At 41.5% G+C, this 23,610-nt stretch overlaps 2 protein-coding genes across 3 annotated transcripts in view; both read right to left on the bottom strand.

The window, feature by feature from the left end:
* The window catches only part of LOC118287079 (disks large homolog 5-like), a 29,279-nt gene extending 18,358 nt beyond the window's left edge, over positions 1-10,921 (bottom strand). The window contains exons 1-6 of one of the 2 annotated variants that reach the window (XM_047327770.1): positions 9,976-10,921; positions 4,735-4,803; positions 3,823-3,976; positions 3,399-3,542; positions 1,791-1,974; positions 353-609 (exon numbers count right to left, since the gene is read on the bottom strand). In XM_047327770.1, coding sequence (XP_047183726.1) covers positions 353-609; positions 1,791-1,974; positions 3,399-3,542; positions 3,823-3,976; positions 4,735-4,803; positions 9,976-10,273 — 1,106 coding nt within the window. In that variant the 5' untranslated portion in view covers positions 10,274-10,921. Of the gene's footprint in view, positions 1-352; positions 610-1,790; positions 1,975-3,398; positions 3,543-3,822; positions 3,992-4,734; positions 4,804-9,975 lie in introns of both variants that reach the window. The other variant, XM_035611846.2, reaches the window with a different exon arrangement.
* Positions 10,922-14,286: 3,365 nt separating this feature from the next.
* Positions 14,287-22,811, bottom strand: anxa11b (annexin A11b). Its single transcript, XM_035613715.2, has 15 exons — positions 22,663-22,811; positions 19,946-20,333; positions 19,780-19,817; positions 19,452-19,595; positions 19,257-19,344; positions 19,067-19,161; positions 18,819-18,932; positions 18,530-18,620; positions 17,482-17,561; positions 17,302-17,358; positions 17,108-17,201; positions 16,838-16,933; positions 16,274-16,332; positions 15,646-15,768; positions 14,287-15,553 (listed from the first exon to the last, which is right to left on the bottom strand). Exons 2-15 carry the CDS (start codon positions 20,322-20,324, stop codon positions 15,494-15,496), a joined length of 1,518 nt encoding a protein of 505 aa, XP_035469608.1. The 5' UTR covers positions 20,325-20,333; positions 22,663-22,811; the 3' UTR covers positions 14,287-15,493.
* Positions 22,812-23,610: the final 799 nt, after the last annotated feature.

Genomic DNA, 23,610 nt, shown 5'->3' on the forward strand with positions numbered 1-23,610 from the left:
CCAGATAGGAAATTGTGTGTTTTACTGCAATAAATCTCACAGATTTTGCAGATTAATATCTTGTGTTTTGCGCAAAAACAAAAAGATAACTAGTAAGAACACAGACAGGCAAAAACCAAGTGTGAAGTCTTTAAGAGTCGTTAGGGAAAAGTTAAAATGGGTAAGCATCTGTCAATCTGCAAAGCTTCATCTGCCTCAGATTAAGAATGTTTTAAGCACTGCGCAATTTGACCTTGGCATTAAACTCACGTACTGTGTTTGAAGCAAAGTTTTCTGCAACCGCTGTTAATCCTTAAGACTTTTTGCAGTTGTAGAGTGTCTGTTCAGCTTCAAGTAACGTTCCCAGCTTTACCTTCTTATTGACGAGGAGTACTGCTGCTGATAGTGGATGGCAGCATCTCTCTGCTTCAGGAGCATGTCCAGCTGTTTCTGCAGACGGTGGTTCTCCTCCTCTGCCTGGTCCAGACGGCTCAGATCGGCATTGTGACTCGCCGTATTCTCATTGTAGCGCTTCCTCAGAGCCTCGTAGTCGCCCTTCACGGCCTCCAACTTGTCCACGGCTGTGTCATACAGCTTGTTGAGGACATCGGGTGACCCGTCTCTCATCACCTGGAAATGACATCAGGCATAATGACACCTTGTTTGGTGGGGCATTTAAATAAGCAGAGTACAGAGGCTGCCAAACAATGAATGCACTGTTTCCGTAGAATCATATTAAGACATTCAGGGGCGTCTTATTTAGCTACACTTACATCTGCATTTCAGGTTACCTTAATGTAAATAATCGAGTCTTAAATTAACAGTGTTTTAGCAGAGAAAAGTAACTTAATCTCTTAAGTAGTCAATTAAAACTTAATAGGCACTCTGCTGCGTGCTGAGGTAGCAGGTCAGAGTAAGAATTAAACAGATTCTGTACAGTTAACAGCTTTACTTTAATGGACAAACAATTAAAAAAAGAAATTGTGCTTCACTTGTGCTTTTAGAAAAAATTTAATCTCTCCAGCACTTTCCTTGCATTATGGATGAAAGTAAATTACGAAACTCAACAGAAAACCTTTCTTGTTTCACAAGGTTTGTTAAAACTTACATGACACCATCGGTGCTTTTCACACTATGCAGCGGGTTTACGCTGCTGTGCCAGCTGACGTTTGAATCAACCAGTAAAAAACATGGTCCTTGATTTGTCTCAGCAGTTCAAACAAGAACAGATCCAACTACTTGTGACAGTAGACGTGATATTCATAAGCTTAAAAACTCTTACATTTTCCTGATCCATGTGCTGATCACAGGAACAGCCGACGGTTTTGTTGTGCATCATATCCCTCTTAAATTTACCTTTAGACTGACATCACTCAGCTAATTTTATTCCTAATTTGACTTTACAGTAGTTTACCTTAGATAACACAGACTCTGGAGACAATGAAGCATCTATCCCTGCCACCAAATAGCCTATAAAAGATACTCTCATGGTTATGTAAGGTATTGCTAAAATGTAATGATCTGTCCTTCTGACTGCGATGAGGCAGAAAATACAGCAAGTCTGTCGGCATAACCAAAAAACAGGTTGAGTCATTCTTTTGATTTGAACGCATGTTTTGATTGATGGAGACACTGGGGGACCGATTGTCTGACCTTGTTTCTCTGAATGTCGTGGTCCTCTTGGAATTAATGGTCACCGTTTCAGGATCCATAAGATTGCATCTCAAAAAGTAGCCAAAGGGGGTGAACTACAGTACTTGGAGATCTCTAGGTGTATAAGCATTAAAGCAAATTGCCAGTTGCACAGGTACCTGCTGGTGCAGCATCTTCATATCAGCCACCTCTCTCTGGTCATCATCGTGCAGCCTCCTCAGCTCCTCACAGGCCTGCTTCAAGTGGTTGTGCTCCCTGACCAGCTGGATATTGTCTTGTCTCACCGCCTCCAGCTCATCTTTTTGCTGGGCATGCTCGCTCGCCAGACGGCCGTGCAGCGTGCTGAGAAGATACCAACACAAGTACCATGAGACCATGAATGCTGCCAGCTCGGCTTAAATTCTGAATTATAGCATTTGTAGGAGCCGAGCAAAAGCATAACTCTGCCTTGTGTGCCACAGGAAAACAAATGCTCAACTGATTTCCCCTTTCAATTAATATTGAGTCTTTTAAACGAATTGTTTATTCTACAGGAAAATCACGAGCTCAAAAAGGACCCATGCATACATTTTTTTCTTCTTATTGCTTGTTTGTCTCGTATACGCGAGTTTCTGGTCATTTCTTATATGCTCAATAATGTATTTTTTTCATACCTGGAATAATAATCAAACCACACATAAATAACAAAAAAATAAACACAGGCTACAAACATAGACAACTTTAGGCTTGGTGGGAGTTTCTTGGGAACTCTCACTCTGTAGCTGTGGAACAAAATAATGGTAAATTAGTAATATTACACTGTACTATTTTAATCACTGTGTCCATGTGGCACTCAGAGTCTTTCCGTTCAGGTCTTCATGCCACTAAAGAAGTGTTAATTACTCGTATGCTGACATTTACAGTAAAACAGCCTCTTATGTGATACTGCTGAACTGGTAACTGTGCAAACACTGAATCATTAACAGGCCAAATAAAATCCAGTGCCACGTGTAATGTAAGTGTTAAGTGACTTATTGATCTAAATACAATTCATCAGTCAGACATGAGTGTGTCGTCCCGTTCACAGAGGATGGTGTTTGGTGTCAATGGATAAGTGGAGCTACAGACAGGACTATAATAAGTAAAGACTTGCTCTGATGTGCAAACAGAGCCCAGAAGGAGAGGCTTAAACGTGGCAATAATCCTTCATCTGTCTGTTTGCATTTGGGACAGATGTTGGTTCCCTACACTTTGGGGACAGTATGGCATCATTAAATGACACAAATGGACCAGCCTGCCCCTCCGCGTCAACTCGGCACAGCTTATTTTACAGGGGCAACAAATGTTCATAGCATTATCCTCATGGCACAGATGTCGTGCCATGCACATAGTGTTCAGATGGTGATTACAGAGCATGAACTCTTCAAGAAGGGCATTGCTTATAGGAGTAAAACAATTTGTCATCACAACCATTGGTCTGAAAAGAAAACTCAGGATTTATGCTGCTTTTTTTTTTCAAAACAATCAAAAAGATGAAATTAAATTGATGAAGGGATGCAAGGGTTTTTCTCATGGCTTAACTCATCTCCGTTTGGACTGGTATAAAGGCTTCATCCCCTGTTACTGTCACAAAAATAAAATAGTTTCCATGCATCTGCTGTGAATATGTCAGAGGAGGAACTGAATAGCCGCTAAAAACCCTGCAGGCTGAGCGTGAATGCATACGGCACAAATGTACCGGCTGTTAAAAAATTTACAAAGGGCCATGTAGTAAGCTTTCCACTCACTGGTAGAAGTCGGCTTTCTTCACAGCCTCCTCGCACCTCTTCAGGGTGGTGCTGTGCTGGTTCTGCAGGGATTGCAGGTCTGCCATTGCCTTCATGCACTGCAGCTTCAGACGCTCGTAGTCGTGACCCGCTTTTGAGTTTGGTCTATTTCACAGAGAGTGAAGGAGGGAGACCGAAAAGGCATCAGAATTAAGTTTTAAGGTGGCACATGGGAGGATGACAGAAGCATCACTGAGATAAACATCGCACAAACTAAAAGATCCAAAGGAAGACCGGCATGATTAAAATTGTATGCTTACCAGTTGTTGAGCATATTTTAAAACAATGTTGCATTCCTGCCTCTATGGCGAGTGCAGTACACAGGGTCATGGCAGGTTTCTGTAAACGCGTGTTTTGGAAAACGGGCAGTGATCAGAACCAGTACCTGCAGTCATCGAAGGTGGTTCCAGGCGAGGAGAGAGCCAGACGCTTGCGAAGTTCGTCCCTCTCTCGGGTCACGTGTCGGAGCTGGAACAGAACCGTCTCCATCTTCTCATTCACGGGGTGGATGTCCATGTGGGCGGGCGGGGGGGAGGAGGCTTGAGCAGGCGTACCTGTGGGAGTCAGCATGTCACTGGTGGCATGTGCCGTTCACAGAGCTCAAATGATGGGGGCATTAGTGAGGCGGCGTCGATTTGTTTAAAATCCTCTCAGCCCATTACAACAAAGTGTATGGAGGATGTGTTTTAACAGAACTCTGGACCATTGTTCTTGGAGAACAACAACACAAGATGAAAACAGCTCATTGGAAAGGTTCAATACTCTCAGACTGTTGACTGCAGTCAAGTCTGTTGCAGCTCCTGGACCAAACAAACTACAGTAAGCAACATGACAACACCTTAACTTTTATCTTTTAATCATTGCTTGCCATTTTAGTCTACAATCCATTTAATATTCTACCTTACTGTTTTAATAATTAACCTCAGTGCTTGTGAATATATCACAAAGAAATCCCCCCTCCACTGTTAAAAAAAATCCAAGTTTCGCTTTCAGTGGCACGAACGAGTCAAATCCTCTCTCCCTCGGAGAAGGACTAAAAGAAAAAGGTCTGTGTGTGTGTGTGTGTGTGTGCGCGTGTTCGGGGGTAGAGGGTTTCTAAATCCTTCTCACATCTGTGTAATCACTTGCATGTGCTCGGAGTCTAAACAGGCAGCAAGCAAATGACTGAGAACCAATGACTTGTTTATCAAACAACTTCTTTAAAACATATTTAATACAAATATACACAAACAAAAATGTGTTATTGTGTGATTTTCCTCACCCGCCACCTGAACACCGCCATGAGCGCCACACTCACCTAAGCTGCTGAGGGAGCTGCTGCTCTCGGAGTCTGACGGCATGGTGGACAGGACGCTGTAAGTGGACCCTGCAAAGGCGAACAAAAACATTAAAGTCAGCTCTGAGTGTACTCGAGCATGTCTGCATTATAGTTGGATGATTATCTCCAGCATTGTATGGTACATCAAGGCTCTGCAGCTTGGGTTACATTCAGGGGCCTTCGCTGAAAAAAAAAAAAAAAAAAGGCCAGCTGGAGGCATAATAAGGTGGGACTTTCCCCGACTTGGGATGACGGGGCCTGTGGGCTGACAGCAGAGTGTGGCTAATTATCAGTTGGTCAGGGAGCTTGAATACTGACTAGCCACTGGGCCCCAAAGAGGCTGCAGCCTCAGAGCTTCTCCTTTTATCTCCTCTGACAACATCACAGTGCCCCCCTGTGAAAGCCCCATCTTTTATAGCCTACAGTGATCCATAATTAACTGTACAGAAAGGAAGCCTCGGTACAACGCCAAGGACTATGGAGAAGATGGTGTTATTTAAAAAACAACAACAAAGGAATAGTAATTTTTTTCAAGATTATCAGAAAGCCTGCAACTAACGTTTTCATCATAGGTAAAACTTTAGCTCCAGTAAATCCACTTTGTATGTTATTTCATGTCATTTTGACGGCAATAACCTTCTGCCGATAAAATACACTCACTGTGGAAAAATGATCGAGAAAAAAAATTACCTAAAGAACTAGTTGATGTGTGTAGAGGTGTGAATGTCAGGTTGTTCGTTTTACAAGGTTACAGAAATTGCCACGCTAAGCCGGATAGCCAAGAGGTTTCTGAAGCCGTTTGACTTTGTGTCGAGCACTTCTAGTGGAGTACAGTACGCTGACGCTTTAAAGACCGTGACGAGCATTTCTCTCCGCCACAGTGTTGTTTTTGACACTGTTGGCGGAACTGGAGCTCGACACGCCATGCTCTGAAAATACTGCTTTTCGCAGAGTTCAGAAAGTCCACAGATCTTGGAGTCATTGAGAAACTTTATCTACATTTAAAGGGTTTATGCACCAGAGAGCATTAACAACTGAATTTTTCAACAAGGAAAATAGGTACCACACAGGATATATCATGGTCATAATTCTTCTTTTAAGAAACATTGAAAGATATTTATTAAATATTCATTATCAGATTGATTGAAGTCTCAAATATCAATATTGGCCACAAAACTCCGATATCCCCTAGAGTATAGTTAGACATTTTTAAAACAATTGTTTAATATAAAAATAGTCAAAGATGGTCCATTGCCATTTCATTTTTATTTTGTCAAAAATTCAAATTACTTAACTCAGAATGATATAAAACTGAAAAAGAACAAATCCTCAAATTTTAGGCTGTATAATGTTTGATTTTTGAACTTCACATGGTTGTTACTTTTTAGTCAACTAAATCTTTTCCACACTGCTCACGACAGGTAACTCTTCACACTTAATGTGACGCTTCCACACATTTCTACCCTTCAAGTGTGTCAGACAAAAAAAAAAAAAAAAGGAATAGCAATCACGCTTTAAAAGGCAGGAGTGTACATTGACTGGGCCCTAACTTGGCTGTGGGGTGAGCAGCTTATAGTTCAGTTAAATCAGCAACTTTCACTCCTGATGTAAAGTCTAGCGTTCGGCTCGGAGCAGGAGCATGACAAACGATTCTATTTACCCACGTCGCAGTCCTCTAAATCAATCCCCGGTTGGCCGAGTTCCCACTAGCTAAAGGAGACCGTGAGTTTGATTAAGACTGGAAAGAGCCCAGCTAACATGGCTCACCCCTCTTTTTCCCAGCAGAGAACTGAGAGAAGAAAAAAAAAGACTGATGTGCCTCAGGAACCGTGGCATCCCATGGATCAAGCTCTCTTTGTTCTCGCTCTAGCTTAAGTTTCCCATGACTCTGTTTGAGCAAAGAGTGTCTCAATGGGCAAGGTTCACTGTGTCATAGCTCACTCACTTTTCTGCTCCGTGAAAGTCATGTGACCTGGACCTCGCTGTGGTCTGACCCTCACCACTCAAGTATCTCATTTAGGCTGATTTCTTAGCTACAGTCAGAGCCACTCCATGCCCTTTGGACATTTTCGGATTTACCTTAAGCGTTCATGTGAACACGATGGAAAGGGGGTTGACTGCTGCAGAGCTTAGTCTGCAGAAGAACACTTTTTTTTCCCCAGAGGTGGGACCAAAAACAAAGTGTAATAGCTCCTTAAATCACATCTGATACTCAATGTCAGTGGAGCAGTGTAAGGAATACTGAACCCTTTTTATGAAAATACATGGCCTGACTCAGATCTGACAGCTCCAATATTATATTCGATAGATTATAATATATTCTCAAATCTCAGAGGCAACTGACAAGTTAAAGATGAGATATTGAATTTTCTCCAAGTTCAGCAATCATTAATTTTTGTGAAATTAAAAGTGATTCTTGTAAACTAAAATAAATGATGTTTACATTTTGTGTTACACAACAACACACTTGTTGTACTTGTGTATCCTTGGCATCCTTAAAAACGCCTTGACCTCTTTTCCTTCCCCATAAAACATTTGCAAAGACAATTTTATAGGAGTAATTGAAACCCTGCTTTGTTTGCGTCCACATATACTTGCTAGCCGTCTTCTTCTTCACTGCCTTTGGTGTTCTGCTGCCTATGTTGTTGTGTTATCGTCACCTGTAGATCATTGGAACAGTGTAGAAAACATCCACAGGGAATCTCTAAATATCACTACATAGACTGAATTCAGTGCATGCATTTATCAGTTGTAACATCGTCTATTGGAAATAGCAGTGGATACTCTAAACTTCTTCCCCTTTATAAAGAAAACCAGGCATTTTACTCTCCTCCTACCGAAGATCAGTCTTTTTGGGAGTAGCACAGTCTAACCGAGGGTACACGTCAGCCACGACACACACCCTTGTGTGATATGCTGCCGGCACGTTATTGTTCTTTAAGAAGAGAATAATGTGTAAACAAAAAGGTCTCCACTGTCAAGCCCTGCAGCTATGTTTATAAGACAACTACAGAATATCTTCCTTCATTAAAAAAGAAAACCAAATAAAACCCTCGGGTGTACACACCTTTTTAAGCACTGCATCAGGTGCACAACACAGTGAAGTTCTTGCAGCTCAGATCATTTTTAATAGGCCACACTTATATCTGCTGTTGACATTTGATTTCAGATTACTGGCTGGGGTTAAATAAGAAAGCCATCTCTCTCTTGTTCACATTGTTTTGATTTCAAAAGGTGATCTCAGTCTCTCTCGCTCTGGGACTCTAGGTGACTGGGGAGTAACGAGATCGGGCGGCTGACAGTGTATATCATTCAAAAAAAAAACAGTCTGTAACAAGCTACTGTTTTCCTGGGGAAAGGCCCTTCTTTTGGCTGTGCAGTGGAGGAACCTGTCTGCCCAGTAGCAAAAAGCAGCTCAGCCCATTTGTGTCCCGTGTGACTGCAAACAACTGAGCTGCACACTGCACGAAATCTACTGAGACCAGCCCAGAGCATGTTCCATGTACAAACCTCTTCAGCAGGAGAAAGTCTATCAGGACTCCGTTTTTAGACTCTATGCACGACGACTGTTGAAATGCAGCGCAAAGAACTAAACATTATAAAATGGAAACATGGCTTCACTTCTACTATAAATAATTAGGACAGAATAAATGCATAACAAACATTCAGTTCACCGAGTATAACACCACAGCTGAGAGAGTAGACAAATTAACTACAGATGCAAATATTGTTTTTGAAATGCAAACGTGCAGTAGAGAACACTGAGCAAGGACTATGAACAAGTGTGCAGGAAGCATTTCTGCTGCTGAACATTATCTGCATTTAAATGCAGGTTTTAGTGCTTTAAGTGATGAGAAATTTGGGGGCACACATTATCATAAAAAAAGACCGGCGCGTATCTCAGTAGCTTTAGAATAGAGGAGTGAGGAAGTGGGAAACAAGAGTATTTTGTGAGCAGAGGACAAAATGAACCTCATATCAAACTGAATGCACTTCAGAGCAGAGGAAAGACATCCCAACACTATAAGGAGAGGCTGAGATATGTGCCATATCATGGCTGCATCGTCTACAAGAAGTTTGTTTTTATGTAAAGAAATAATAAAAAGTTCCAATCCGGTATATTGGATGAGGCTGAATATTTTTTTTTTAAAAAGGCAAGAGGGTGGAAATTGTGTAAAGCCAAACTATTAACTGTAATGTAAGTTGTACTATGTGGCTTAATTGTTGAGCTCTGTGGAAACTTAGTCTAAAAAAGTTTGGTTTGAACAGATCATCCATAGAAAAGTGACGCAGTATTTATGCTCAGTCATTCATCAAGCAACAAATAGATTCTCAGTAGCTTGAGGATTTTGTGGTTGTCTCCGTTTTATCCTGGTGAAAATTTACTATCTTTGGACTGTGGGTTGGACAAAAGAAGCCAACGGAAGAGGCTGCGGTGGGCTGAGGGATGTGTAATGGGCAGTTTTCCAGAATGTTTTCTAACATTTCATAAACCAAACAATAAATCCATTATGAAAACAATGTTTATCGCAGCTCTACTGTTCTGCAGATCACCACAGTTCTCTGGATATTTCATGATATTCTTCATAAGCCAAACAAAATAAAAATATATACGTTACATATTAATAAATGAAGAAAATGATTGTTAGTTGCACTTAGTGCTGTACCATGACACATCTTTCATTCTCCCCTCAATACTCAGTCGGTCACTGCTGCATTGTGTGCATTTACACACATTTGATTCTTCAACCATTACACACACACACACACACGCGCACACGCACGCGCGCACACGCACACACACACACGCACACACACACGATTGTTTAGGTCTTTTTAGGTCCATTAAAAAAAACTTTCACAAAGGGCTGTGCTCTTAGTGACATGGCAAAGGAAACAAGCACAGCAGTGTGTGTGTGTGTGTGTGTGTGTGTGTGTGTGTGTGTGTGTGTGTGTGTGTGTGTGTGTGTGTGTGTGTGTGTGTGTGTGAATAAGCATCAGGTCCCATGATGGTGCAGCCCTCTCTCTCTCATTATACTTGCCCAGGGGGTGGAAGAGTCATGCCCTTCATCAAGTTGTCATAAGGTCAATACTCCTAAAGCAGGATCGAGACCAGGCTGGATCGGAACCAAAATAAAAGTTGCTCTAAGCACTTTATACACACACACGCACACGCACGCACGCACGGTTGTTTTCAACCGCCGTGATTTGTTCCCTCACCGGTCGTGCGGTCCACCGGCCCGACGCCGCTCAGCAGCGCCGAGTGCAGGTGAGGGTGCGCCTCCTCCAGCGCCGAGCAGAACTCGGCGAAGTGGTCCCGCTCCTTGCCGAGCAGCGTCTTCAGGAGCAGGTCCACTCTGTCCGCGTTGGAGGCGCACTGGTGTCCCAGCTCGAAGCGTTCCGTCGGGCTGAGGGTCCCGCCGCGAGCCAGCGCGTCCACGACTCGGTCCGCGTCCGTCATGGACTCCACCAGGTGCTGGTAGCACTTCTCCAGCAACTCTTTATGCTCGGGCTCCATCTCTTCTTCTCCTTCTTCTTCTCCTTCTCCTTCTTCTTCTCCTTCTTCTTCGTCGTTTCGCTCCGCCGCCTCCACCGAACTCCTTCGCGTCAACCGAACCAGCGTCGGGACGAATCCAGCTTCTTAGTCTCTGCGGTAAAGTTTAACTTCACTGCCGAGCGACTGCGGCACAACTTCCCCGCTCGGCGCGACCGGGACGCTTCTCAACCCGAACTGACGGATACACAAGAAGTAGCCATATTTGTTGCCCAGGGCTGTTGACTGCTGCGCGGAGATGACAACACATTTTTCCCCCAAACAACCGCCACCGCCGCCGCCGCCGCTCCTGCCTCCTGCTGCTCCTCCGTCCTACCCCGGAAAACGAACCAGACGACGACGACGACTCTGCCTCTTTAGACTCCGCTCCACTCGAGGCGCGACGGCAGTAACATCCCCAACTCAGGTTCCGTCGACATGTTGCGAAGTGAACGAACTCCTGCGGAGCGCTCGCTGCTGCGAGACTTCGACCTCCGCCATGTCTCACCGCCCGGGCAGCTGGAGCCTCTGGGCCAATCACGTCCCGGCGCCATGGACGTTTGAGGTAAACGGAGGCGGGGCTTCGACTTCAGACGCACCTGAACTCGATCCGCCACTTTAATCTACTCTCCATTACGAAAAAGTAGCACATGTGATACTGTTGTAATAATAATAATAATAATGATAATAATCATTATTAATAAAAATCTCCACTTCCTCAGTATTCCATCATCCACTTAGTTTGTTTTTGTGGTGTTCAGTCGGTGGTGGAGCAGGAAACTGCAGGACAAGTAAAAGTGCGAGTGGACACTTTTATACGACATACACTTATGTGGCCCCACGTGGGCGTTCAACCAAGTTGATAGGCTGTCGTACCAAGATTGTATTAATAAAGTGTATCGCAACATTTATTTTGTCATTTATTTACACATTTTGTTATCACACGCCTTTTTTTAAACTCCTTTGTTTGTTGTTTGTTTTTTTATAAAAAACAAAACCTTTCTATTTATGGGAATGTTCTGATCTTTCATATTTAAAAAAGTAAGTATTGTAAGTAAAACAAGGTCATACTCAGGATTTTACAAAAATCTACCTAAAAAAACACACACACACACCAGACATTGACTAAGAAAACAAAAACAAAAATAGATATGGTATATTTTATCAAAGATGGGAAATTTCTATAATTTCTGTATTCCATATTCCTTCCAAAAATGTGAATTGTATCTGTGGTTTACAGTGATGAGTTGATCATTGTAGCAATCCACCTATATACACGTGTCTGTATTCTCATGTTGGGTATACTGCCTTAAAATACACAAAACAATCCCACTAAATCTTTGTCATTTCAGTCATTTTGTTGTAAAGAACCTTAATGATATTGTAATCTCCCCAAATCTGTCTATAGGGTCTGACGTTATAGGGGTTACTAAATGTCAGTGGTTATTATGTTTAAGAACCATTGTGTCAAGTGGGTAAGTGGTGCCCTAGAATAAAGCATTTGTTTTGCTTGTTATCGCGCACAAAGCCTTTACAGTTGTGCAGTTGTATACAGTAAATATTACTGCATTGAAATAATGCATTTATTGATTTGGCCTTTGCTTCCCGAACCTTGATCTGTTCTGTGAATCCCGTTAGTGATGTTGCACATACATTGTGCATTTCTAAATATGTTATAATTTAATTTTGAGGGAATTGTAATGGCTTTTAAGTCAAACTTTAATCTCATCTCTTGAAGATACGATTGTATATACATCCAGATAGTATAGTTGCCTGGATTGTCCCCTGACACATCTGCCACACTCTGTGAGCTTTCTTCTGCTCCACATAATCCGTCAGATCTCAGAGGAGGCAGCTGTCACATACCACTGAAATCCTTAAGAAATCATGATATCATGTGTAAGAGCATCTTATGATTGTTATCTGTCAATTCTTATATTTCACCTGGTGAAATGGTGATAATGGAAATGTACTCCAAGCTTGTTTAGCCATGATTGCTGACAGTACTACATATTGGTAAGGGGCTTCGGTGGGCTAGCCTCATGAGGACTGTGACTCTCATCTGGAGTGAGGTGGAGCACACTTGGCTTGGCTTTAAAGCTTAATGCGGTACACACTGTGCCTATACATTTCCCCACTTAAGTTTAAAACAGCTTCAACAATGTTAGAAGTTATGCAACAACTCCACCAATTTCTTTTTTTTCCTGCAGAGAAAATCCATCTTGGGGTTTCACCAAGAATACTTGTTGAAATGTTTAGAAATGATGTACATTTTAAAAACCATCACACCAGATTGAAATGGGGGATGTTACACTCTTACATCTTCAAACTCAGGCGGTTATATTGTGGTGATTTATAGAATAACACGCTGCCCTCTGGCTGTGTGCCGCTCCTCTTCAAAGCCACTCTTGCTGGATGTATACAGACTGCACACACGAGTACAAGGAACAGGTTGAACAGGGTTTATTCTCATATTTTGCAGAACAGAGGGCGAACCTCAAACTGTGCAGGTTGCAGCTCTGCAGACGGGCTAGTGGTATCTGCCGATACATCTCATTATTCGTTGTTGATCAAATCCTCGGGTTTGTAATTTGCTCATATGCACTCATGAAGATTAAAGCAGGATTATAACCCTGGCAACCAAATGTCACTCAACCACACATTCCTTATTGTACGGCTGGAGTAAATCCACTGCAAATAAACAATTTGGTCAATACTTACTTACGTACTGATTGTTCATAAGAGAGTATTATGAAGATGTGAATTAAGGTAAAACACTGGCGAGTCCCAGCAGATTTACTGAATTGAATTTCATTAAGATTACATTTCATGTGCCTGTGAAACAAAAGTATAATGAGATGACTTTGGTATTTTCCTTTTTTCTCTCCTTTATGTTTGTAGGAGTTTTGTTTCAGAGTAACACATGAAATATGAATAATTTGGCATTCAAAGATTTAAAAACATGGAATCTGAAGAATCTCTAAAAACGCACCATTTTTTGATTTCATCTTTGGGTATGACAAGTTTTAAGAGTTTTCTGCCTTGCAGTGGATCAGCCACAATTCAAATAAAAACCGTTTAAATGGTAATTTAAGAGGAGAGAAAGCTCTGGAGGTGAGATATGAAGGATGAGGGCCTCGAGCTAATCACTGACCTATATCACACTAGAACTAATGCCAAGGACAAATACTAATGACGGACACGACTCCTATTTGCACGTGTGTCTGACATCTCCAATAAGGCAGTGTAACCCTGTGTGTGTGTGTGTTTAAGTGCAAAGGGTGCAGCATCCCGCGAAGAAGTCCACATGTTAATAATTAAAGCACTTTGTCTGGAAATCAGGATCAAGGAAGTGTTCTGTTTTGTCTCTAAAAGTAAAAGCGAGGCAAATGGAAAGCCCCCCCCCCTCCCCAGATTTCCTTTTGACCTATATATTTCAGGGGGTATCACGGCACACAGTCTCCACCAGAGAGAAAATACACAAATACCACAATCAAATATTCATCCCTCTTTGTCCTCCAGCTGGTGGCAAGCTTTTCACTTTGAGTGTATATGAGAAAATGTTGACGTGAGAATGGGGCAGTAAGAAATGAGGTTCAGTAAAGTCTCCCCATTGCAGGTCCTCTGAGGTGGCACTTTAACGCCAGTGAACACAACAGAAAGAAGACTTTAACCACATCCCCAATATGGACACTATTTATAGGCCTTAAGAAAAAGCTTTCTGTGCCGTATCACTCGAGCTGCAAAGCAAACCTGAACACTTTCTCTCCCTCTCAGATTTTACAGCACATGCACACAGCCATGACTTATGTAAGCCACATTACTTGCACCTTTTAACTGAACATACAGCTCGTGACACTCTGAGGATGGAGATGGAGAGGTGGTGAAAAGGAGACTGTCTTTTAAATGCAAATTTGCTCATTGTGTGCTGGCTCAGAGAAAAACCACAAGCCACGTATCATGCAAAACACGGCCCCAGTTCACAAATACAACCCAGATATGGCAAAAAAAATTTAATTGAAATGACAAGTGACTGTTTGTACTGCTGTCTCTGGAGACACTGCAGCTATCAGATGGCAACATGTTAGAAAACTGAAAGGGCATCCATTCAGTTTTAATAATGATCACGTTATAAGGATGATTTCAAAGTAAAGTTAGTGCATTAGATATTGGGTTCAATGCCAAACTCTTACAGACATAAGGAATGGCACTTCATGTGAGCCAAGAGCCCCCTACTGGCAGGACAACATACAAACCAGTAGAGGACACTGAAAGGAAATGTAAACTAATTATTAAAACACAAACAATGTAAGGATTAAATTTCTGCCACAACACAAGTATGATTATAGATTGTTCATGAGATAATTGCACAGTGTAACTCCAACTATTTCTGAACAGCATTGCAGCCCTGACAAAAGGCACAACATGATTTGTCTTAATGCTTTGGCTCTATATATTCAGTAAAAGGCAACACCGTCTGTTAATGTTGAACAATGATTGTATAGCTTTACATTGCAGGAGCAAAACTGAGGCATTTTGTAGAGCTGATATAAATAATATATAGTGAAAAGATAATTTATCACAGACTTTCAAGCAAAAGTAAAACTCTTAGGCACTCTCATGGGCACTTAAAAGTTTGAGGAGACGCCCCTTTGCAGATCTTTATTCCTTCGATTTTGAAAAAAATGTCCTGAAGTTTTATTTTTGCTAGAACTCACTTAAGTCTCTCACTGCTATATATTTTACAACTTTTACATAGTTGAAATGCTTGGCAGTGCGGTAAACTTTGCCCCAGTAACGCTGAAATAGTATATTTGTCAAGAACTGCGTAAAATTGTACCTCATTTATTAGATAAATGAGTCACTTGCCTAAGTTTTTCTTAGTTAGTACAACAATAAGGTTTTTGTTTTTTATTAAGTATGCCATTTTCTGGTTTCCTGCCTTTTGCTTTAGGCCTCCACCTATTATCCAATAATGATAAATCTATCTATCTACTGTGTATTTAAAAAATCTTCATATTAATATCTATTTATTATTTGGCAGTCATACAATCTATCATGTCTTTGAATAGAATACAAAACTAATATTGATTTACTTTTGTTACAGGAAAACTAACTGCATGCATCAGAGGTGATATATAATATCCTATAACATTGTTTCAGTTTGGACATATATACTGTCCTATAAGTTGTCTTCTTTTCTTTCTAGTCGTTGCCCCCGCACAGCTTCAGTAGCATCTTCTTGTAATCCCCAGAGGTATCACCCTGAGCAAAACAGGCAGATGTATCATATGAGGATTGAAAAGGAAAAGATCACTAAATGTAATCATAGTAATAATGCAATGTGCTGGACTTACTGAGATGTGATTGTAGAGGGATTTTCCATAGGTCTTCACATACTCCTTTCTGATGTCCAGCATATCAGTCTCAGAGCGGGTCACCATGATCCGGATGAGGGTTCTGTCCTTGGTCCCTGCACCCTGTCAACACATCACGATAACTGTTTTCAGACATGAACTCTGGAAAATGTCTGGATAATTGGTTCTGGAGTTGGCCTTTCACATATGACGAAGGCTGCAGGAGACTGTACCAGTCAGACACGTTCACAAGAGCAGGAAACCTTCCGGTAAATTCTGTGGCGACTGGGTAGAGCATACAGAAATCGTCAACGCACTCCAATAAGTTTGCGGTAAATTTTCCGGAGAGTTTCCTGCTGTATTCTCACATGGGCTCACTAGGACATTTTTCGGGAACTATGTGTTCCGGAAAATGTCCAGACCAACATTTGAGGACATTTGCGTTCTCACATACAGCCCCTCTGGAAAATTGCAGGAAAATGTCCTGTCTTCAGTGCATATTTAAAAGCAGCTAAAATGACTCCGTTGACAGTGAAATACTCCTCTGTCCCACACAGTCCATGCTCAGAGTAGGAAACGATCATTTGTGATAATAAGAATAAAATGATATGATTAAAAACAGATGTACCTGCATGGCCTTGTAGAGCCTCTCTGCAAAGTAAGCAGGAGTGTTCTTGATGCATTTCACTAGAAAATAGGAGCAGAAATTGATGTCAAGTCCCTGTATGACTTTTAAAAACACATTTTTCATTTGTGTAAAAGATTTTTGGACAAATCTAACAACAGATCTTTACTGCAGTTTGATGAACCCCACAAATTCATATCATGATATTCCATACTGTTTTTTTGTGCTGGGTTCCCAAATTATTTCAGATGTTCTCCATTTCATATGATTTTGAGTCAAGATGATTGTCTATTAATATGTGGTGGTTTTCTAAACATTGTTCTATTTTCAAACTGACATCTTCAGACGATCGTGCAGCTTTAAGTTTCCCAGTCCATCAATTTCTTCAGATCAATCATCATTGCAGTTTAAATATTTTTTTTATTTAACAGCAGCCTGTATTCATCTGCAAGACATTTTTAGTTCTTCCAAGAAAGCTTTGCAAAACAAACATCTTGACAACTGACTTCAATATATACTTAGAGCTTCAACATGTTTTTGGAAAGGCACTTGGAAAAAAGAACATACCCACAGCCACCATGCCATCCTCCACATGTCCAGACATTTCCCTGCAGATACTCTTCTCAAGGTCTCTCCCACACATGTGCTGGTACTCTTGAAAGACTAACAAAGACAAAATTCCGGTGCAAGATAGTTATAATCATAATATTTGATAACATGTAAAAGTATATATCTACCAAAAATTTCAACACGTGCAGCTATGACACTGGAACAAACTTATTTATTTATTTTAGGAGCTTCAAGAGAGGTAGAAAAGAAGATGTTGAAATAACACACCTGCTCGGAGGTGAGGCTTGCTGCGAGCACACAGGATGGCATTAAACTGAGACTCATCAGTTCCCACTTTATTTTCTCCAGCAGCATAAAGTTTCTGTTGCACACACACAAACACACATTAAAAGTGGAACATGATCAGGCTTGCCAATTACTTCCAAGAATGCTTCAACACCGAAGCACCTTCAAACCAGTACCTGAGCATCCTGTTTGGCCAGAGAGATGTCAACAGTCTCCCTTTCGTCACGGTTTCCCTGGATGGAGAGAGACATGTTGTGTTCACTGAACAAACATTATCAATTCTTGAAAGTTGGCACCAGTTATAATTTATGTGAACGCTTGTTTTGAATGAGGTTTAAAAAAAGTGCAGCAGCTACCTGAGAGAGAGAGACCAGGAGTCGGCGGAAGTGACCGGAGGTATCACTGTTGATGGCGTCCTCCAGGCTCTTCCCATAATCTGGAAGGAAAGTGTGGGTTTTCAGGAAAATAAACTAATTTGCATAATATTTGCTTCTTCTTTTTTTAAAGACACCACTTTTTAAAATCCATTATCTAAGTCAACATAAAAGGCTGTGAGATGCTATCACTGTCAACCTGTCAATCAAACCGATTGACAGGTTGTTGTTTTTTATTCTAACAACAATCTTATTGCATTTTTGTATCTTCAATATAAGGGTATATAAATATTATTCTCTGACTTTATCGAGATGTGTTGCTCTTGTTCTGCAGAATGTCTACTGTATTAGAGTGGAAGTTCATTAAAAGAACAAAAAGCAAGATCCTTCTGCATTTGGATGCTCGTGGATCCTCCTCGGGCCAACCCAATCCCAGGATTCATTGTGCGCGAGCGACGAAGCTAACAAGCTAGCTATGCGGCCGGCTGAGCTGCAGTAAATGCAGTGGCTCAAAGTAGCTTACGATGCGATGGTAAGAGTGGGGCAAGCAGGTGATGCACATAGGAAATCCTCCGTAGACCAGGATGTCATGTTTTGGCTCAGCCTTTGCGGTCTACCCAGTCTTTGAAGGTGTGTTTTTCATAGACTGGGTAGACCGACCCCTCAACTGGGTCACAGACGTAGTCACAAACTCTACTTCTGTTCCTGAGGGAGTTGAATAATGGCACTTGTGCCAAAGTGTTTTTACAGAATATCATCATGTCACAGTGAAGCTGACGTTTGACTTTTTGGATATGAATATGATATATATAGTATAAAATTACAATCACATATAATCACCCTTTGAGGTCAAAGGGACCTTTGACCACAAAAGTCTAATCAAGTAATCCTCGAGTCCAAGCTTTTGGCAAATTTGACCCAAAAAAAATTCCCTCAAGGTGTTCCTCAAATATCCCATTCATGAGGATTGGAACGACAGATGGACGGACAATCTGCTGCAAAAGGTATAAATGTGAACATGAGAACTTACCAGCCTTGTAGATTCTAGTGATTTCACGGATCTCTGCATTGGAGCGGGATGACAGAATCTCGATCAGACAAGCTTCATCAGTTCCTGCACCCTAAAAAAAATATAGAAAAAAAGACATTCAAAGACAAATCCATTTCGAAAAGTAAATATATCTGGAAATATTATCTGGCATTCACTTTTACTTAAGGGATTTTTTTGGGTTCTTAGTTCCCTATTATACGGTGAGTCACACAATGTGGTTTGGACAACAAAACCACAATTTGCTGACACAATAACTGAAGCTTCCAACCTTTATAGCCTCTCTGAGTTCAGATGCGTCAAAGTGCGAGGGACTCATCATCATGGCAATAACCAGTTGCTCAAAGTTTCCAGTGAGCTCAGACTTCAGATCATGGAATAAATCCTAAGAGGGAAAAATACAAAACAAAAAAAGACATGAGAACAAGGTCATATGGGGAGCAGGAAAGGCAAGTTCAACTATATTAAAATCAAACGAAAAAAAAGAAAGTTAAACAAAATAAATATTAGATAATGTACCTTTCCATATGTGGTTTTGTAGGCAGCAACCATTGGAACCCTCTGCTTGCTGGTACGAATTCCCAGAAGTTCAATAATGGCGTTTTCATCAGTGCCTATTCCAGATGTTTTTGGTTTCAAATTATTCCTTTATTTATTTAATGAAAAAACTTCTTGTTTTCGTAATGACAATACATTTGAACTTTCTTACCAAAACCCTTCATGGCCTTTCGAAGAACTTCAACATCCCTCAGTGGATCAGCCCCTGGAAAGTCTTTAATAGAACCCCTGTATCCTTTCTATAAATCATAGATAAACATTGGGAAAAAATATATTGATAAAATAACAAATAGAGTGTGCATTGGAACATTCTGTAAGTCCTAGAGTAAAGACAAATGCATCTTACAGGAACAGCAGGTGCCAGAGAGTTGGACGGAGCTCCACTGCCATATCCAGGCATTGAGGGGTTCATGGCAGGGGCACCAGGGTAATTTGGCATGGGTTGGCCTGGGGCAGGGCCTCCTGGGTATCCCTGCTGAGCCCCTCCTGGCTGCAAACAAAGGACAGATATAAGTGCTAAGAACCGGGTGACAAACTTCATATAGAGCAAATAAGGCTTAGTAAGGCTAGTTAAGATAAGGTGATTTAAGCAAACAGGAGATTTAGCTTAAGTCAGTCCATATGTTATAAGAGACATTGTTCTGCAGACGTGAGTGAGATAAGAACGTATGTACTGCGCCATAACCGCCTGGTGCTGCACCCCAGCCTCCACCTGCAAAGAAAACATTGACATAAATTGCAATTAATTTAAAGAAAGAAAAAAAATCACAATTATCTGGCCTGTTGTTGGTATAGTAGCCTATAAATCATCAGGACTCCAAAAACATCTTGTGACCTCACCTGCTGGAGGCATAGAAGGAAAGCCTCCTGCTCCAGGCTGAGGTGGGTATCCTCCTGCCTGAGGTGGGAAGCCTCCAGCTTGGGCAGGGTAGCCCCCTGACTGGGCAGGGTAGCCCCCTGCTGCTGGAGGGTAGCCGCCTGCTGCAGGGGGGTAACCGCCAGCTTGGGGTGGGTATCCGCCTGCCTGTGGGGGGTATCCGCCTGCCTGTGGGGGGTAGCCTCCTGCCTGTGGGGGGTAGCCACCTGCCTGTGGGGGGTAGCCCCCTGCCTGTGGGGGGTAGCCCCCTGCTTGAGGTGGATATGCTCCTGGTTGAGGTGGGTAGCCCCCTGCCTGTGGTGGGTATCCACCGGACTGAGGAGGGTATCCTGGGTAGCTCATCTTCAGAATCTGGAGGCGACATGAGCTTGTTACTGTGATCTGCATTTGAGGAAACCAGGAACTCCCAGAAATTCTAGTCTAAATGTACCCTCTCCCCTAAAATGCCTCTGCTCCTGTAGGGTTTGCTGCTGATGGCAAAACATAAGAATCACCACTACCATGTGTAGAGCATTCATTCAGTCTGTGAAAAGACAATGGCTGCTGTTGTTGTCACATGTTGAGGCTTCCCTTCATTTATCTGGTTTGCTTTATCACCATGGATCTCCAGTTGTAACACAAACAAGATAATGCTAAAGTTTTGTATTTAGGTTTTACGGCAGTTAAGGACTATATACTATTATAACATTTTTGTAATGTTGTGACTTAATTGGCTTTATTTGTTTTTGTTCATGATGATTAAACACCATAAAAACACAGAAAAAGCAGCTGTCCAGCATTAGCAAAATGCAAATGACAGTTCAAAAATCATCTACTATTAGTATGGAATTTCCAGAACTCTCAATGTAATGCAAACTGATACCCAACCCCTAAACCTGTACCCATCTGTTGTCTTCACAATAAAAAGGCCCACTCTGATATTAAGTTAGCTGAAACAACAACAAAAACACCACATGTTTTCCTGGTTTTCAATTTTACAATAAGTCCCAGTCACAAACAATATGAAACTGTTCAACTGCATTGTCTGCATATGATGTCAGGAATTCACCACTCCCTTCTGCCAAGGTCCTTAACATATGACGATGATACATGACCCTACTCTTTGTTATATAAGAGAGTTCAGCTCAGTTCAAGTTTTTCTTCCCTCTTCTCAAAACCACCAGCGTGACGCACTGTCCCTGAATCTTTTCAGTTACACACGAGACCACCCAAAATCCCCATTTCAGAGGATCCCAATCATCTGAATTGTTGTTGTTGGAATCACACAGCTGTTAGGGTGACTCTGTGCCGTCCCATAACTAAGCACAACACTCATTACAGCTGCAGGTCCTTCAGTAGCAATGAGTGATAATCGAGCAGACTGTAAATTCACTTTGTTTACATGCACACAAGAAATCAGGCAATGGGAGAATTCATTGTTGTTTTTGACATCTCGGTGAGACGTACAGGTGCTCCAGGACATACTCTTTAGTTATAATGCACATTTTTTCCCCACATCTAAATGTTTATGACTAGATCACTGCCTGACTGTACTATCACGACTTCATCTGAGTAATTTGCAGCCAATCAAAGACGTGTTTAAATCTGACTTTATTTGTTTTTTTAGTAAGAGTTTAGACTAAATGATTCTGAATTCAGAAGATACACCATTGTGTGAAACAAACGGTGTTAAAGGTCACTTCCTGAAGGGCGTCGGATGTTGACACTCCCCTGTTGCTTTCCAGCTTCTCTCCTTCGGACCTTTCCAAGTGCCGGAGAGGCGTTCAAATGTTATCGGAAACACCATCATTCACATCACACATTTACGATCCGAAGATGTGACAAGTACGAGTGAGAAATTCCAGATTCGCATATGTCTGACATGTGAAAAATAATTTCACAAATGAATAACATGTAACGCAGTAGTGTTTTGTACGTCGCTATATTATTTTTGATGATGCTGACTATTCAGATAGAACCAGATTCAGATTCAAACCACAAGTCAACAACTTGCTATAGTTGCTCTAATTCTCTTTCTTGTCTTTTTTTAATTTATTTTTTACACTTTATGACACGCTAACGCGCGAGTATGTGCACATTTGCACCTCCTGATTGGAGTTTTACAATTTTACAGTGATCACTGGAAATGGTCAGCAAAAAAACAACTCGTGTCGCCGAGCATCGCAGGCCTACGATGTCTCAATTAGCCAACTAGCTAAGAAGCTATGGTTTTTACAGGACTCCTTCAGTAATCTGATTATGATATGAGGTGAATATTAACCCGACACACTGTCGAGCTTAACGGGCCACTTCGCCCCTTCGTCGCAGTAGGTGTCCGGGAGCTTACGGACCCCTGGTCTTCCGTGAATGTTGCATAATACTTTGAGACGAAGTTGGTGTTTAGCATTTAGCATCTTCTGGTCTAAACAGCCAATCACACGGCGCCAGGGAGAATAACGGGTCGGGCAGTGTCGATGAAACTGCTCGTATTGGACAGTGTTTAAACATTGAATAACTGCGACGCGTGTTGCCGTTGAGAAACCGTTAAACAGCTTTAACAGCGGCTCCGTCGGTTCAATTGGGCGAAGGCTAATCTCCTGTTCGTTACACTACGTGGAAGAACTGCGCAGTTGCGCAAACGTAGGATCAATATTGGCGCGGACATTCACAGGAAACAAATATAATATTTCAAACAACTTACTTCACGGATGCGGAGTTGGATGATCCAGGAAGAGACGAGCGGACAGGGCAGGGTGGAGGTGGGCGGGGCCTCGGCTCGGTTGGTTTCCGCCCCGCAGTCACAACCTTTGCTCGGTCAGAGAGGAAGAGGGGGAGGGGAGGGGAGGGGGGCTGGTGCCATGTATCATCCTCCCCACAGGGGACACTGGAAAATATGTCTCTGTATCTGTAAGTTATTAAATTATTTGACATGGTAATGTAACCGGGTGAGGCCCTCGGGGTTTGTTTACTTATCCAATATAACAATGTAGTAGAAGTCCTGCATTCAAATGCATATAAGTACAGAGGTATTATTACATTTATAAAAATGTGTAGATGGTATTTATATGTTGTAGCTGGTGAAGTTTAACATAGTTTTAATTTTAGTTTATTTCATAAATAAACCAAAGTGTGGCCACGTGAATCTGAAGAGTCCTGGGACGATTAATGGGGTAGAAGAGAAGAAAAGATATAAGTTTGCTAAATCCTTCACTCTTTTTCATACTTTTCTCTAATATCTGCAGGTCATCTACAATATGAGTGCCTGAAAACTTAGTTTCAAAATCTTCATCATCATCATCTGGGTCGACATTGAAGCAAGAAAGCAAATCTTTTATTTAGTGCGACATCATGGAAATATTTTGTTACATGTAAAAGTACAAAACTTTACTTTTTGCATAAGAGGATCATATTAGCATCACAGTATACTTGAAGACCATGTCAGAGTAGTGCATATTACATAATTTGATCATAACTATTGATGCATTAGTTTGTGCATCACTTTAATGTAGCAGCTGGTGACGGTGAGACTCTTGTAAACTACTTGAAATAGCTACTGCTGCAGATTGTGAATTTCCTGTTAGGCATGAAAACATAATTTAACTTATGATATAATAAAACATCATGATCTATTTGTTGTACATATGTGGTT

This window comes from Scophthalmus maximus, chromosome 16 (assembly GCF_022379125.1).
Source record: "Scophthalmus maximus strain ysfricsl-2021 chromosome 16, ASM2237912v1, whole genome shotgun sequence".
In the NCBI taxonomy this organism is placed as follows: domain Eukaryota; kingdom Metazoa; phylum Chordata; class Actinopteri; order Pleuronectiformes; family Scophthalmidae; genus Scophthalmus; species Scophthalmus maximus.